A 19,298-nucleotide genomic window follows, 5' to 3' on the forward strand; every position below is an offset into this window, starting at 1 on the left:
ACATTATTAAAATTATTTTTATTCATATACGAATATATTTCAAAAATTGCATACTTTTAGGATCATCAATGTTAACACAATACGATTTTAGGATCAGCGTTAACACAATACGATTTGAATAGTTAATTGCGTGAGTTAAGAAAAATAATTATATTTTTTAATGGCATGAAATTTACCGTTAGCTTTTTGCGTATATAGAAATATGAAAAAGGTTGCGGTTTCTAAAATGTAAAGCACTAAAAATTCAAATTTTATAAATTTCAAGAGGCGATACATAACTTGAGATGAAATGGAGATGGAAAAGAATTTTTGTTTAACGAAATTAATTATTTATTAGTGTTTAAAAGCTGCTGAAATTTCAGGTTCCTACACCCTGAGGTATAGAAGAAAACTAATATCAAAAATTTCGAAAAAAATGGATTTTAGATAACGGTAAATTTTAACGGCCATTTTGTTCTTTTAAAGTTTAAGTTTCTTATGCCGGGGTAGAAGAAGCAATCCACTGCTTTTCTGTGTTTGCTAAATGCTTATAGTTTCATTACAATAAATAGTTCAAAAATACCATTTTTTGAGTTTTGAGGGGGAACTTTTAGGAAAGTGTTAAAAAGCAAAACTGAACATATTGATCCTTATAATTGGCGTAAATGATTGCAATTTGAAAGTCAGCACTTTTTTTGCATATTCTTGAGCGTTGTTCTTTATAATTTTTCAGCTTATTTCATATCGGGGATGCTATTTGTACTGTTTCCAGTATCATTTTCAAATTTTTAAATTATGGAAAATACCTGCCTTAATTGGATCATTGAATTTTAACAAAAAGTAGACGGTATTTTAAGTATTAATGTGAGAACCCAATAATAAGTGTTGTGTTTTTTTTTGCAAAAACAAAAATTAAAAAAAAATAATTTTTCTTTTTGTTTTACTACAAAAATGGCTTTGATGTTTTCTTATTCTTTTATTGTTTTTATTTTTTTTTTATATAGGAACAATATCGTTAGCAAAAAGGGGTATTGACCCCCTAAATTGGATCAAATGACACGAATTTTATACATTAAATATGAAAAAAAAAACCAAAACCCAATGAGTTGGCAATTGACGTGCGATACCATGAATAACAGTTGTTTTTCATTTTTCTTTGTGTATTGTTTCTTCTTTAATTTTTCAATTTTTATTTTTAATTCTTAAATTTGAGGGGGCAGTCATTTAACCGGAAATAATTTTATTTTTTAATCTAAGAAAAAGTGTCAATAATTGACAGACGATATTTTTTTTTTGTGTATTCATTAGAGAACACTTTTATTTTTGGGTTGATCGAAAGTCAAATGAATTATGAATTTTGAATGACATGTAAAATCATTATATTAAAAGTAATATCATTAAGAATTAAGAATTGAAATCGAAAGGGTTAATGAAAATAATGGGAAAAATTTCAGAATTGTATTACATTTTTAAGAATTATTGAAGAAATTAAAATGAGAGGGATTATTCGTTTGTTTGTACACATATACTTGCTTATGAATTTAAAATATACGCCGACAAAGTACATGACGTAACTATTAAATGTTTTTGCGAAATTCTAACTAATTTCGAATAAAGAACTTACAAAAAATAAAACAATTCTCCATACACGGACCGCATTTTTATTCCATATTAGATTAATTAAAATTATAATGAAAATTATTGGTTAAATTGTCCTTACACAAACAAGTGCTTAGCAATTCATTATGAGCTAAAAAATTTGTAATAATCTAAAACTGAAGAGAACTACTTACAGCTATCATACTGAATTTATTTATTTACAGTGTTCTTACAACTTGGAAGTATTTTTATGTTATAAATTCAGCTGTTAAAGCTGATTGAAATATTAAATCACTAAAGTAAAGAACGGTTTGGAAAATGTTAATATTACCACGCAATTGTTACTGTTTAATTTGTTAACAATAGCTTGTTTCCCCATTAACTTTTTAACAACCTAAATTTATTAAAAGAAAAATCGTACAACTAAATTTGGTTTTTTTTTTAAAGTTAATATATTTTAAGGCTTCATTTAATTAAAAAAAGTGAATTATTTTTTTGCTAATTATGAATATTAATTTATTACATATAGGGTCTGTTGTACCATTATGTAATGAATTTGCAATTTCAGTCAATCCACAACAAATTGTAAAGAAGACGGGAGAATAAAAGCAGCGAAAGAACATTTTAATATAGGTATGATTGGCTTGAAGTTTTAAGTATAGTATTTTCGAAGTAGATCTCAATTAACCTTATTAGAGGTTATATAATAAAAGTTAATAGTTAATAAGAAATTGACCAGAAAACAACAGATTTACTGTTATGATAGAGTTTAACTTAACACTTAGTCGCAAGCGCTAATATCAAATACCAATTTAAAGTTCGTATTCGCAGCTTATTTAATTAAACCTTAAAGAAAGTTTACCATTAACTGTCAAATAAGTTGCTGGGTGGGAGACGAAATCTGCCGTTTATGCTTAGAAGAGGACGAAACCATATGGAGCACTTATTGAGTGAGTGCGAGGCGGTTGCTGGCCTGCGACTGGGATGCTTCGGGGGGGGGAGGGGGTTGTCCGGGGAGAATCTCGCAACTTGATGCGGCTGCCATACTGCAATTTATCAGTTGCCTAAGTGGATTAAAATAGCATTTAATTGTTGATCTTTGTTCTTTTTAATATTGTGAACTATTTCGATAAGTCTAATATAATATTACGTCAGTGAATAACAAACAACAAGTTTCTTACCGCGCACAAATAAGTTTTTTAAGCAAAACTTAATTTGGATGAGTGCTAATATATTATTTAATTAAATTATTTAATTAGTATGAAAAAATATGCTCATTGTTTTTCTATAAGTTTTTTAAAAATTATTCGTAAATAATATGTTGTACAAAATTAAATTAGAACACCAAACCTATTTGGTATGACCTTTATAATTTTTATGTAGGTATTTACAACAATATTATACTTAATGATTTAATTATTATTTATAATTTAGAACATTTAGTTGGTCTAAATCACAATCTAACTAAATTCTTTAAAACCTTAGCAACTTTAAAATATAAGCGAACATATTGTTCTTAACCTCAAGAGAATTGAAGCTTACATTAATATTCATTCATTCAAATAAAAAAATTTCATAGTAAAAATTTAAAATTTCATTCAAAAAAATTCAATTAAATCGAATTTAATTAGTTTAAAAATATTTTAATTTTATAAAATAAAAATAATTACGTAATAGACTTACGCAATTTCTCAATTTTTATTTTTGAATTTATTTAAGCACGAATGTAAGAAAAAACAATTTATGCTAATAACATTTTTGTAAAATTTAAAAAATTATCAAAATTAGGCATTACCGTAGCGGTATACCGAAATTTTACCGCACTGGGCATTATATCTGTTTTTATTGCTACCAAAACAATATTAAAATAAGAAATATTTTTAAGTTTCGGGACGGCACGCTTGGAATTTTTTTTGACAATCGCTTGCCGCATACTGCATTCATCTAGATTAACCATTTAATTTTATAATTTTTCTGCCCAATGTATTTGACACTTGAACTTCGATTATGCTATTCAGTCAAGCAATTTTACTTAAACAAATTTATTAGTAATGAAAAGTATTGGATTTGAATTTAACTTAAATTCTAAAATTTCGTTTTCATCAGATCAAAGGACTTCATTTTTTTAATATTGTTCATAAGTCAAACTTCAATATTAATTTTTTTAGCTTCTAACTTCTTTGCATATTTACAACCATACGGCAGGTGTACAATAAATCCTTATTCTCAGGCTTCAGTGCATTTATTATTTAAACAAATCACTTACATTATACTCTATTTGTCTAATATGTAAAGAAATGTACCAACATATTTATAATATATGTACATAACATGTAATATATTAAACAAATTTTTAGTCACATTTACTTAACGTTAAAATTGATACTTTCAATAAAAATATTTTAAATACATAATATTGAATGCTTAGATACTATATGCATAACTAGCTCTGAATATTCAAATGTAAATAGATGGGAAAATAATAAAATACACATATATATGAACATACGTACGTGATATACAGAAAATAAAATCATTTTGTGTAGGTGTTAACAGCATATTTTCATAATCATATATTACTTAATCACGGATCTACCCTTTTATAACATTCCTTTAAAGGAAAAATTGAAAAACTAAGCAAACAAGGTTGGTGTACTGTTAATATTCTATATATATATATATATATATATATATATATATAGAATATATATATATATATATATAGAATATATATATATATATATATAGAATATTATATATATATATATATATAATTGCGGGGAAAAATATAAACTTGTCAAAATGTCATCATATAAACTAGATGGTGATGATAAAAACAAAAATGCTTTAATGAAAAAATAAATTATTAAAAATAATAAAATCCTTCTTGTTTTTTTTTGCAAATTAATTGGATAAGGTTTTCAGCAACTTTTATTTTGTTTATTAAATGTAAAGGGTGGGTCTGCTATCATTTTCTTTCAGTGTAGTCATTTCAAATTAAAAGTTTTGTTCCATAAAAAGAACTTAGGACGAGTTTGTCTTCGAACATAATATATAAGTTTGATTAATTGTAGAAAGTTTGTAATATAAGAATGTTTGCCTAAATATTTTTAAAATTATAGAATAACTGAAAGCAATTTAATTCACCCTACTTTACTAATATGAGTCTCTGGGTACAGCGATATACTCAACATCCCCAACGGCATTTACATTTTATGTTAGGTATACCTAAGTTGAAATTTTTCCAAGGATTCTAATTCAACTAGTTCAGTTGGGGTAAATTGAATTTTGGAAATTTGTAAGTTTGGAAGAATGCTTTCGGTTTTTATTTAAGCTTATTGGCTTAATGTTGTTACTGTAACAGATCGATCAAACCCCAATTTACTTTAATATAACACCGCTTTGCTACTCCCACTTTGCAATGTCCACGGCTTTCGTTCATAATGATTACTTCTTTTAAAAAAATCAGTTAAAATCACCAATATATCAATTTTCGAAACCTCTTATCTAATCTCCTCAAATTCTTGCATAAGCTTCGCATAATATAATTTAAAAACATCGTAACAATAAACTATAGCAATTATCGTTAATGAATTTCTAAAGTTACTAGGAATTTATGACCTGCATCACTATAAATAACTGCAACAAATTAAAATTCATTGCATATAAATAAAAATTATGTGTACTTACTAAACTTATACAAAATAAAGTAGATTGACTCTATACGCTTAATTCAACTTGTTATTTGCATAAATTAATAAAAAACGAGAAAAAAAATAGAGTTGACCTTGTCAACTCTGTGATACCCGTACGAATTTGTTATCCTATGTGCGAATAACTAATGTGCCATAACTAACTATGGGGCAGACTATGACTTTAAGTTGCCGTATTACCATATTAATTTATGCAAAATTTCAGTACTATGTGTTATTCAAAATACTGGTTGTGCCAAACTACTATTGATGTTGTATGGCAGCTACCAGAAAGAGCCAAGAAATTTTAGGGAATTTTATCAAGCACATCGGCCCTACTAATATACTCACTTGTGTGAAATCTCAACATCACAGCTTTTATAGTTTCTGAGATATAGCCAAATAACTTTTGAAGTTGTATGGCAGGTACCAGAAGGAGCCAAGTAATTTCAACGACTTTTATGAGACACATTGGCCCTACTAATATATTCGTTTGTGTGAAATTTCAATACCATAACTTTTATAGTTTCTGAGATATAGCCAAATAAATTTTGAAGTTGTATGGCAGCTACCCGAACCAGTACCCGATCATGTCCAATTTAAATAGGGTTCTGGCACTTACTACAATAAATCATTTGTGAAAATTTGGTGAACTTAGCTCAATTAGTTTTTGAGTTATCGTTGGGACGGACGGACGGACCGACGGACGGACGGACGGACAGACAAAGCTAAATCAACTCAGAATTTGACGCTGATCAAAAACATACACTTGAGTCTATATCTAACACCGTTATTTCTTAGCGTTACAAACGGTAAGGCAAATTTAGTATACCCTTCGAACATACGTTCGTACGGGTATAATAAAAATACTAAAAATTAAAATCAAAAGTATTTGAAAGAAAAAGTGGAAATTCTACATATTTCTTTTTTTAATTTGATAACATACATACAAACTAGAATTCGATTCATTACGCGCTTCATTCAATTAATCAAAAGAAAAACAAAAATAAACTAACAAAACAAAAACAATGTTATAATTCTAGGCTTGTTAACCCACGCCTTTTTGTTACTCTATTTAGTGATTATATTTGCTCATACAGCCATACCAAAAGTATATGTACACGTTACAAAATGCCTATAATACGAGTATGAGTAGCCTTAACTTTATGTTTATGTACAGATGTGTACATACATGCATGCAATAATATTTCACACCTCTGTGAACAAAATAAAACTGAAATTTTTCTAATATTAGACAATTGAATATTTGTTAGGGAATAAATGAAATTTTTTTATATGCGATAAACTCAATTACACAGGTGAAAAAAGATGTACAATATGACCACAATTCTCTAAGGACGTATATGTAAGATTATTTTAAATTATAGTAAAGTATGTCGGTAGGTAGAGCTATACATGTGAAACAAGTGTAATAAAAGAAAAAAACAACCACCATTTATTTATAAATTTTCTTTTTTGAAGGTCAGTCATCAAACTGAGGTGGGGTTTTTGGTATTTAATTTCTTTAATTCGAAAATAATAAAAAAAATTTTTTCAACAAAATACTTCATGTTCTATATTTTGATATTCTAGAATTTTAATCAATTAGAAACATTTTTGTTTTTATTTTAATTGTATTTATATTTTATACATACTTGTTACATCATACATGTATGTTACAACGCATGAATTGGAATAACATGGTGGAACTGTATAGAGAATATTCGAATCATATCCATAGTATGATATTTTATATTCTATCATACTATACGATTAGTTTGATAGTTTTTACAATACATGTTTTTTATTTACTTGATTGTTGAATTGTAGTTTTTGTTCGAAAAGGGCGTATGATATCGAATTTATCGATATTGCTATAATCAAATTTAAAATTTTTGCCTTAACTATATGGGAAATTGTGCGAATATTTTTAAATATTTCTCAAGAAATATATAAAGAAATATTAATTTTAAAAAAAGGAGCCTGTTTTGTATCGCATAACTAAGCTACTTTCTACATACTTAATTATAAAAATAAACTGAACTTAGAGTGACAAAACTTTATAAGTTCACTAAACAAAAAACCGATTTAAAAAATCTATATGCTTAAGGGTACAAAATATAGGTTGGAAAAAATCCATTATATAACAATGCTCTATGTAATTTTGAGTATTACTCGTACATATATACAAAACATGTTATATATTTAGTTAAACTGTTATACACACATAAATTGAACGAAAACCTGTAAAAAAAAAATAATATTTTTTAAAATTCAAAGATTAACTTTACACTTGATTTACACATTATTGAATTCCGATAAAATACACAACTTTAACCCATCCATTCCTCAAACTATTCACAGTATAAAATAAAAGAAAATCCTTTTATGAGACCTAACCATTTGAAAATCTTTATTTTCTCTATTAAATATTCTTTTTCGAAGTAAAATCCTGTCGATTAAATTTTTACGATTCTTATTCGTATATAAATTTTCTATTTTATTTTTAGTTTTTTTCAGCACTCACACAAACATATACAAAAAAGAGAATTGAAATTCATTCAAAATTTTTTCCATATATGGAAGTTTTGATATTTTTTTGTTTTTTCTCTGTAAACTATTTTTGGATTTTGATAACACAAATCGGCTCACTTAAAAATATTCAGATATATTCAAATATGGGGAATTTTATATGATATGCAAATCAATGTATGTGTTTGTATAGTATATAATTTATTATTAAAGTGATACAAGGCTCATACATATTTATGTTGAAAATTTTATATTTATAGTCTAATGTTAATACATTGTATATGCATATAGGAAATTTGTATTTCAATAAATTATTTTTGATGGTTTATGATGGTGGTGGTGTGGTTGTGGTTGTAGCTATACTATATGCATGCATATTATTATATGCTAAGTATGGTGAGATGAGTAATAATAATGAAAAGCATACTTGAAGTTGAATGAATCAATATCGTAAATAATACAATATTTTATTTAATATAGGATGATGACTAAAAAAAAATGTTTTGAAAAAATTAATTTTGTAGTTTCATCACATTTTATCAGGAAATCGGAACCAATATTTTCCGACCGCTTTGCCTAGAGTAAGGGAGGTTATGTGATGAAAGCAAATTTCATATGCCAAATTTTCAGCAGAATCGTTTCTTTTTTCAAGATAGAGAAACGAAAAAAATCAGTTTTTAGCGAGAGTTTGGTCTGTCTGTCTGTGTATACTCGTTTATCTCGAATCAATTCTGATGAAAATTTATTTGAACTTGATGAATTTATTTAACAAATTGGGTTCTGTTTGCCAACCACAGCAACTGATGAATTTTTCATATAAAGTGGCGCTCAGATCGTATTATGCTGATTAGTGAAATTATTTCGCAGGTATGGACTAAAGTTAATGTAACTAATGAAATTAATTAAGTTCAAAATTTTTTAGAAGTTCCAGTGTAAAATACATTTTAGAAAACTATTTTAATGTTGTCGGTTTAACAGAACCTTATTTTGAACAAATTATTTGAATAAAAAACATTCTTTATATACTCTTATTGAAGAAAAAATAAATAATTAGCAGCATATTTGCGGTTTAAGGATGCATAAGTTAACAGTAGTTTGAATTTAAAAATACCAAATCAACACAATGACGTATATGGACCGCAATTTAAATTTTAATGACAACAATATTTAATTTTACCCCTCTTTATATTTTTTCTCTCTTAATATTGATTTTGAATTGTAAGATGAGAACTGAAAGATGAGAACATACAAAATTAATTTGTCGACGGTCAGGTTCTTTCCTAGAGTATAAATAATAACAAAAGATGTTTAAAATAATATTGGGGTGATTTTCGATTCAAATTTCAAGCGATTTAAAAGAAAAAAACAGAGGGGTTTCTTCTGTTTGTCTTTATATGGAAAAATCTATTATTTATCGAACAGATTACAAGTATATTACAAAGTATTGAGTTAATATTTTTTTTTTTATTAATTTTGAGTATTATTAAGAGTATTACAATACTTTTTTTTCAAGTAACAATTAATTTATTTAAAATAAGCGTATATACAACAAAAAGCATTTTTTATAATACTTTGGAAATAGAAGAATGACTCAACTTGGCAATTAATCAGAAAAGTTTTGGAACAAGAAAAAAGTGAAAGTTAAATTTATTGTTAAAAGTTTATTTTTTCCTTGGCAAGGGATAAACCTTTAGAATATTAAAGGGAATGAAATCTTCTTCTTCCACTGCATTACAGTCCTCTGTGGACCAAAGCTTCCTTCACTATCCTCTTCCAATTGTCTCGATCTTGTGCAGATGTTGTGTAGTTATTTATGTTCAATATTTTTAAATCTTCGACTACTGAATCTAACCACCTCAATCTAGGCCTGCCTCTAGCTCTAGTTCCGTGATCTTTTCTCTGCAATATTGTTTTGACCTTACTGCTTTCATTCATACGGATTACATGGCCCAGCCATCTTATCCTTTGCGATTTTACATATCTTGTAATTGTTACAAATTTCATCATTTCTTCCAGCTCATGGTTGTATCTTATTCTGAAAGTTCCGTCCTCATTTCTCGTTGGTCCAAAAATCTTTCTCAATATTTTTCTTTCGAAAGTAGCTAACAGGTTCCAATCAGACATTTTAACGGTCCAACATTCGCATCCATAAGCAAGTACAGGTCTAATTAAAGTCTTGTATATTTGTAATTTACTATTTCTCGAGAGTAACCTAGATTTCATCAGCTTCAGGTTCATGTAATAACATTTGTTAGCTGCATTTATTCTCTCTTTGATAGCATTTGTAAAATCGTTTGTACTTGAAAAAACAACACCTAAGTACTTGAAATCTTGTACATTTTCAAACTCATAGCTTCCGATTTCTAAATTTCGAGAATTTCTTGAAGATCTGGTTTTGATGAAGTACTTTGTTTTTTCTTCATTTATGTTGAGGCCGATTTCTTTGGTATTTTTAACTAGTCTTGTGAAGATCTCCTTTATTTGCCTTTCATTTCTGGCGACAATAGCTATATCATCTGCGTAAGCACAAATTTGAAACGATTTTGTAAAAATACTTCCTCCATGATCGATTTCCCGGATGGCATAATGAAGCATCAGATTGAATATTAGGGAAGAGAGCGCATCCCCCTGTTTCACACCACATTCTATATTGAAAGGGGCCGTTAACTTTCCTTGGATTAAAACTTTTGCACTATTATTTTTCAAAGTCATGCATGTCAGTCTTATTAATTTTTCGGGGATACCTAATCTCTGCATCACTCCAAAAATCCTTTCTCTATGAATGCTATCGAACGCCCGTTGGAAATCAACAAAAAGACAGTGAACCTCTTTCGAATATTCGTTGAACTTTTCAAATATTTGGCTTAAAATGAAGCATTGATTTGTGGTTGATTTATTCTTTCGAAAACCACATTGGTATTCTGTTAAAATTTCTTCGGCTATATCGTTAATACGAACATACAGAATATTCGTAAAAATTTTATATGCTGTATTCAGTAGAGTAATTCCTCGATAATTTTTACAGTCTTTCTTGTCGCCCTTTTTATGTACAGGAAATATTATGCTATTATTCCATGTGTTTGGAAGATTTTCGTGTCTCCAAATCAATAGAATAAGCTCGTTTATTTTCTCATGTAGCCCCTGTCCGCCATATTTCAATAGCTCCGCTGTTATGGAATCTTCTCCACCTGCCTTGTTGTTTCTAAGCCTACTAATTGCGATTTTTGTCTCTTCTATTGTTGGTTCTTCAATTGTATTTTCAACGCTGCATAGTGCTTCAAAATTTTCGTTAGATTCAGTTCTATTTGTATTTTTAAACAAATCATTGAAATGTTCTTTCCATCTCTCTAAAATTTTTCCTTCGTCAACTAAAACTTTATTTTCATTATTTTTGCATACATTTAACCGTGGCTGATATGGGGTAGATTAATATTTTATATCTCTATAAAAATCCCTTATGTGGTTCCTAGAGTTTTGCTCAATTTTTTCGATTTTTGCGTTAAGTGACTCTCTCTTCTTCCTTCTTATAACTTTCTTTGCTTCTTTTCTTATGTAATTATATTCTAAACGATTACTTCTTGTTCCTCTACTTATATATTTTTTCCAGGCCTCATGTTTTAAATCATTAATATTCCTGCAATCGTTATCGTACCATTCATTTCCACTTCTTTTTGGTTGACGGCCTATTACATCAATTGCTGCCCCCTTGATGGTTTCTTCTAGCATCTTCCAACTATTTGAGATGTTTTGGTTTAAAACTGAATTATTAAGTCTTTCATTTATTGCATTTTCGTATGCCGATTTGATTCTATCATTTGAAAATTTATCTGTGTTCCATCTGACACGTTTGAATGAATTTTTGGTAGCTATATTTGAAATTCTTTGTCTCATTTTAACCTTTACCATATAGTGGTCGGAGTCACAATTTGCTCCCCTACATGATTTTACATCCAGTATACTGGAAGCATGTCTTTTATCAATTAGAATGTGGTCTATCTGATTTGCACCCCTTCCACCAGGGATTTTCCATGTATGTTTATGTATTTGTTTATGGTTAAAAGAAACGCTACTGATCCACATATTGTTCTCTAAAGCGAAATTTGTTAATCGCATTCCGTTCTCATTTGTGTCGGCGTGAAGTGAGTGTAATCCTGCTATATCTCTTATAAAACTTTCTCTACCAATTTTAGCATTGTAGTCGCCAGCAACTACTAAAACATCGTGTTTAGATGTTCTCTCGCATACTCTTGATAGTTCATCATAGAAAAAAACTTTTTCATCATCATTTGCATTATTTGTAGGGGCATATACTGAAATTAAAGTAATAGTAAGGGAATGAAATCGTTATAATATAAACCAAGTCAATCCATTGCTATTCTTGCTGCAACTGAAAACAATGCAATAAAGTCAATCAATAATTGCATACAAATAAAAACTTGATAAAAAAGTTGGTGTTAATGTGCTAGGAATGCGTAATTTTTTATTTGTTTATTCTTCCCATCGTTTTTCCATATTAAAGCTATAGTTTAGTAGCCATAATTTCACTTTTAATAATTCTTAAAAAGGAATTTTATTAAATTATTTCGTCTCTATTCCTGAATATTCTAAATGTATTAGAAAATTTTGTAATCATAAAATTTTAATGAAATATTGTAATTATATAAATATTATAATTGCATAATACAAAATGCGTCGAATTTTAATGCGTTTCTAGCGTAGAATAACGTGCGTCATAAATTTTTTTAACTGTTTAATTCACATAACTCCGATATTGTTTGCGTTCCCCTTACGAATCCAATTAACTAAACGTCTCATCTCTGACACTTTAATTTTGAGTAATTTTGAGACTTATTCTAAAATGTTGTGGTATTGTCAGGTATTGCCTTAATTGAGAAATATTTAAACTGCATTAGGCTATATAAATCGAAATTTTTAATGACTTAACACTATAAAAAATTATTATGTTAAATCCTCCATATTCGAATTCATAGGTTTGTTTGAGCTCCATACTTATAATTAGATTTTTTTTATAAAACACTTGATTCCATTTAGAAATTACTCTCATCCTATTTATACTTTTGAAATTTCGGAGTGTTAAACATACTTCTTATCAATGTAACCAGAAAACATTTCAAGTAATCAACTAAAATTTCATGGGATTTTCAATTGAAACGTTAAATTAGATTTTAATATTATACAGATTCTTTCAAATTTGACCTTTATCCATTAGCTGATCGATACCTAGACCAATTTTTCTTCTTACAAATTTCTCATAGCTTTGAAAGTTTTTCATTTATTTTATGTTAAGCAAGGGAAATAGTTTTGAATGAGTTTGAGCTTCTTCAACAATAGTTTTATCAATTAAATCAATTAAAATAATTACGAGTATAAAATCTAAATTAAATATCAAATTTTTTGAATATTTAAGTATTTGCATTTTTCTTTTTAAAATAAAACACAAAAAGTTAAAGAAAAGTAATCAAATTTCTATTTTTGGTTTTAAATTTTAAATTTTGTGCGTTAACAATAATTTTTCTGCACAGTAATTATTATTTTTGCAAAATTTTCATTTCCGTTGCAAAACACAGTCTTGACTTTTCCCTATGTACACACGTACATAAATTGTATAAGTACGCAAATATGTAATACGCAAATGTACAGTTTAGTCTTGTTTTTTTTATTTTATTTTTTTTTTCTATAAAATCCGATAATTACGTGGGTAAATTTTTGCTTTTTCAATTTCAATGCGTTAAAAATCTTTACGCTTTTTGATTTTCCTTTTTCTTAAATTTTACTCATGTGTAAGTATACAAGGGTTAAATTTTTCTATATAGCTATGCACATACAATGTATTTAAGTGAATTAGGTAGTGTATGTATGTACCAATATATTATTATGCTGACAAAGGTATTCGACATTTAAATTTAATATTTTTTTAATTTTTATTGTGTGCATTTAACCAAAAAAATTTTTGTTAATAAAAATAAAAACAGACAAACTTTCCCTTTCAAAAATTAATTTTTAATATTTTTTTATTTTAAATTGTTACATATTTAAAATTTACCGTATTTATTTTAGATTATTATAGATATGCATTCAAAACGATAAAAATTAAATAATTTAATTTGATTTTTTCTTTCTTCGCATTTTCATTTTCATTTCATTGAATAATTCGATAATTTTATTTAAGTGATTTTCTTAAAAAAAAAAGCAAAAAAAGAAAAAAAATGGAAGATTATTAAATTCACTTTTAATATTTTTTATTGTTTTTCTTATAATCAGATTATATGAAGCCGAAAATTTATACTATAGCATAGCCGAAATTGTACTATTAATTCAAATTATTATGGATAAGATCTTTAATGAAGCGAAATATTAAATGGAAATTTATGATTGGATTATTAAAAAGATAGAAAAAAAAACACGAAATAAGAAAATATATAAATAATTTGGAATTAAATTAAATTATAAGATAATTTTTTTGATAAAATCATAAAAAAATTTTTCTTTAAAATTAATTAAAATTTTTCAATTCATATAAGAATTAAATATGAAAATTACAATGAAATTTCGGTAGGTGACGATTAATTTCTGTGATGAAAAGGGTTAAAAGAGTGTTTTAAATGATTGTCAATTACAATTTTGACAGTTTATTTAAAGTAATTACGTAATATCGTAAATTATATTTTTAATATGTAATTTTGATTGCAGTGCAATTTGTTCTCATTTGCATAATATTCTAAAACATATTGAAATATTTTTAAAAAGAAACTAAATTAACGTAAGTTAACTTTAATTTTAAACAATATCAATCCATTTTTTTGATAAAAGCTGCCTAGATTGAAAAAATTGCAGCAAATTAAAAAAAACATGTCGATATTTTGATAATTTTATAGATGCAATCAGGCCCGGTTCTGTCTTTTTCGGCGCTACACAGTTTCAAAAAAAGAATAACAAATTAGCCCCCCTCCCTCATGGATATTTTTGGAAAAGACGAAATTAATGGAAAAAAAATTTAAGTTTTTTTTAGTTTTCAAATATTGCCCCTGTATTTTATGCACGAAATATATGCATTATACGAATAATCCTTATATGATATTAGATCTTCCGAATATTCTTAGACATTTTACTCTATTTTTATACTCGTATTTGTGTAAATATAAAACGTAGAAGAGTACCAACATTTTTATACAGTTTAAATCCAAGTAATAATTTGCATAATATCCTTTATTCGGTACGATATAATAATCTATGTATACATTATATTATGTATTAATTAAAAACTGTTATATACGTATAATACTATATGAAAACTATATGTATAATCAGTTTATATTACATATGTATATACACAAAATATTTATACCTGCATTTTTAATACATTTATTTAATATTTATACATTTAGTATAAGTATTTAGTTGGCAACTTGCTTTAAAAAAACAAAAAAGCAGAAAAAAATCAGCAAAAAAATTTAAAACCTTGAAAGCTAACCAAATATATACCAAGTGTATATAAAAATTTTTTTATATGCATTTAAAAAAACAAAACCAGTTTTTTTTTGGTACTTTTATGACTTGTGCATAAAAGAACAATGTAAAAGAAAAGCAAACAAAGTAACAATAAGAACAAATAAAAAAAAACACTGACAAAAAAAAAAAGGAAAATAACAAAGTGAAAGAAAAAGAATGTACCTGTAATACAAAACTTGTATAACAGATGGCATTTTAAATCATTGTATATATGTATATTTTAATAAACCATGTTTTACTATACATTTGAAATTTGTCCTATAGGGCACCTATACGTTGCCCTATAGAATTCGTTTTATTAAATTAAAACAAATAATAGCCGTAGTAGAAATACATTCTAAAAATAAACATAAATGTTAATGTATAAAATTATGAAAGTTTTTTTCTGTTATAATATACCAATAAATAGGTTATAATCTATTTCCTAGTATTTAATTGACATTTTATTAATAATTTGTAATAAGAACGTCATCTCTATACATTTATCTTACTTTATATATTTAATTCCTGTAATTGTTTCTCAATTATTATAAAAATAATTACCTATAAATTAATAAATTATTATTAATAATAATAGATAAATTCAATAGAATTATTATTTATATATTATAACAAATAGTTATAAATAACTAAATATTGACATCGAAAATTTGAAAAAGGCCCTCAATATTAACGAATATCAAGAATATTAAATCATAAAATCGAAATATTTTACTGCGAAAATCGATTTTAATTAATATTTTTAATTTAATTATTAAAAATATTAATTAAATTATTTTATTGAAATTTAAGCAATAGTTTGTAATAGGTGCTTGAATATATCACATGTATACAAGTTATAGGTTATTGTTATATTTAGGTATATGCATATATATAGGCGTAAGCATATTATTATTATTTTTTTTAAATATTTATTAATAAATAAAACAACAAACAAATTTTATTTACTTACTTTTCTTATTGGTTTCGTATCATTTTCAATTATTTGCTGATGTTGTTCAACTTCAATTCCGTCTGACATGATTCTACTATTTATAATGGCTATAGGGGGTTTTTTAATTTTTTTTTTTAAATTTTGTTGTTCTTTTTGTTTTTATATTTGGATTTTATTTGTTTCGTTTTTAAAAATTTTATTTGTTTCGTATGGTTTAAGAGTTGAAAAGATATAGAAATAAGAGAAAAATTTTTTTTTTTTAAATTAAAAAATAAATATAATTATGTATATAAAAAGAAGAAGAAGAAGAAAAAAATACAATTTTATTTTTAGGTCGGATTTTTTTTTTAATTAATTTTTATCTCCTTTTTGAATTTTTTTTTTTATTATATTTTATTTTGTTTAAATATTTATTTAAATTTTATTTTTCTCTGTGTTAATAATATTCTTTTTGGATCCTTTGACGTTTCTCAGTTCTTTTTTTTTTTTTGTTTAAATTTTATTATTTTAGTTAAAAGGAGATATATAGGAGAAGAAGAAGAGAAATTATAAAGAAATATAATTTTATAACAGGTTTATGTACCTACATTTAATACAATATGAGTATATTAACCCTTTTGTGACCAAAATTATTTTGTTAAAAATTAAAAAAAATGTCAGAAAACAAAAAGTTTTTGAGAATAAAATAAATTTTTTTTTCCGGTGTATAATGATAACGGAACCCTTAAAACAGGTTTGTTTCTACTAAACAGGTATGCATGATCACAAAAGGGTTAATATATTATATTATAATGTGCGCCTATATACAAAATTCTTTTTAATAGAAACCAATTTTAAATATGTAATTTAATAGTATACATAATAAAATTTATAATTATACATTATGCAAAATATAACATATACGTATAATAAAATAATGAATGTCTGGATGAAATTATGAAAATATAATTTTGCAATATATTTTGTAAATGTATGTATGTATATGCAAGAGAACCTTTTGAACTATACGAAAATGTATTTTATTCGTACATAATACACAAATACATATACATATATGAATAATCATCCATAATATCAACATGCATAATATAAAATGAATTTCAAATAAAACATAGGAGCATATAATACACACACAAACACTAACAAAGAAATTTATGTAGGTACTATATAAACGATACTAGGTGTAGATTCGTTTTTAAACTCGTTTTGAATTCTTTAAAAAAAAAATTTTTTTTTCTTTTTGTTTTTTAATTATTATTTTTGTTTTTTTTTTTTGTTTTTGCAATAATGGGGATAATCCTTTGAGTGCCCACTTTTTAAATCTTTTAAACAGCTTTAAAATAAAAAAAAAAATTTTTTGCTTTATTTTTTATTTTTATTGTTCTATTTTTATTCCTTTCTTATATGGTTTTCGTTATACAATTTTTTTATTAATTTGCATACTTTTTTTTCTTATTCTTATTTTATGTTAGAAATTTTGCAATGCAATAGCAAAAGAAGATTCTTTTGAATTAAAAAAAAAAGGCGAGATAATTTTTTTTTCGGATTTTGCAATAAAAACCAAAAAAAAAAAACATGAAAATTATTAATGAAAAAAATTCTTATCCTTTATGCATGTATTAGTGTTATACGTATAACAAATTTTGTATGAAAATTATAAGAAAAATATTTAATTTCACTTTCATTAATCATAGTAAAAATCTAAAAAAAAATCAAATCCTTTATACGGTCTTTAATATTTTTTTACTTAAGAAACTTGGCTCTCAATGTTCTCAGAAGAAAATTTTAAAATTGTTTAAGGTTATTTTACTTTTGTATGTATTATAAACGGAAAACGGAAACACTGTTATTACAATTATTAATTTTTTCCTTCTTATTTCAAACAATTTATTTATTTTTTTTTTTAACCGCAAATTTTAAACGGTACAAAATTGTTAAAACTTACTTAAAAAATTCTTAAACTACTTTTTTATTTTGTTTATTTTTAAATTACTTTTTTTTTTTAATAATTTAATTACGATATTTCAAAAAAATATTATAAATTTTTAATTATTCAAAATAAAATCAAAATATGAAAATTATTAAATTTCGAAATTTTTTTACTGTAAAATTTTTTTTACCGTATTTTTTTTTACACCGTAAAACGTTTTCTACTTTTTGTTATAAACCCGAAGATGGCTTTAAGCAGAATGCTGATAAATTTTTAGATGTTTGCATTTCATTTTTTTATTCACCAGAATTGGAGAAAATAAAATATATACATATATACGTACATACAACATACAACATAATATTATGTATGTATGTATGTAACTGTAAATACATAAATTTTTCTATATATATGTAAAATATAATAATGATGTTGGAATGGAATGGGAAAGAGAGAGGAGTCGTAGAGTATAGGAAATGGATAACTTTAAGTTAAAGAAGTGAATAATAAAAAATGAATAAGCAGAAAAATTGAAAAACATAATATAGAAGAAGAAAAATATAAAAAAAATAAAAATAAAAAAAAAATTGTGTACATGTGTGTATGTATGTATTCAATTTCCACTCAGTTAAAGTTATTTAAGAGTAGTTTTTTTTTTTGTATTAAGGGTAAATCTTGTTAAGAGAAAAATAAAAATTTTTTGATTAAAATCGAAAAATCGATTAATGAAAAATATTATTATGAGAATAATAAGGGGGTTGTTCTCTAAAAAGATTTTATTGAATTGTTGTAATTAGGAAAAAAAATTGGTGTAAAATGATGACAGTAATTAAAAATATTTGTCTAAAAAAATTTAATACTCGTATTGGTAGTAATGTTGAAGAGCTCGAAATATTGAATGAAAACTTAGTGGTTTTAATCATTTTGACTGGTTTTGCCATTAATATTTATTTAATTAATTGCATTTATATATTAATATATTTCGAGTTTTTATGTATATTTTCGCCTTAATTAAATTTAAATTCTTCTACTACAAAATTGTAATGAACTAAATCTTTGCTAATAACGCAAAATTTACGAATATTCTATGAAATTTAGAATA

At 25.4% G+C, this 19,298-nt stretch overlaps 1 protein-coding gene across 2 annotated transcripts in view; it reads right to left on the bottom strand.

Moving 5' to 3' along the window:
- Positions 1-18,404, bottom strand: part of LOC129613218 (coactosin-like protein) — a 61,987-nt gene extending 43,583 nt beyond the window's left edge. Inside the window, exons 1-2 of one of the 2 annotated variants that reach the window (XM_055527197.1) lie at positions 18,387-18,404; positions 16,285-16,415 (exon numbers count right to left, since the gene is read on the bottom strand). In XM_055527197.1, the coding sequence (XP_055383172.1) occupies positions 16,285-16,353 (69 nt within the window). In that variant the 5' untranslated portion in view covers positions 16,354-16,415; positions 18,387-18,404. Of the gene's footprint in view, positions 1-16,284; positions 16,416-18,211; positions 18,362-18,386 lie in introns of those variants that run through there. The other variant, XM_055527196.1, reaches the window with a different exon arrangement.
- Between the last annotated feature and the right edge of the window lie 894 nt (positions 18,405-19,298).

The sequence above is a fragment of the Condylostylus longicornis genome, unplaced genomic scaffold, assembly GCF_029603195.1.
Source record: "Condylostylus longicornis isolate FDR11 unplaced genomic scaffold, ASM2960319v2 ptg000081l, whole genome shotgun sequence".
NCBI lineage: Eukaryota > Metazoa > Arthropoda > Insecta > Diptera > Dolichopodidae > Condylostylus > Condylostylus longicornis.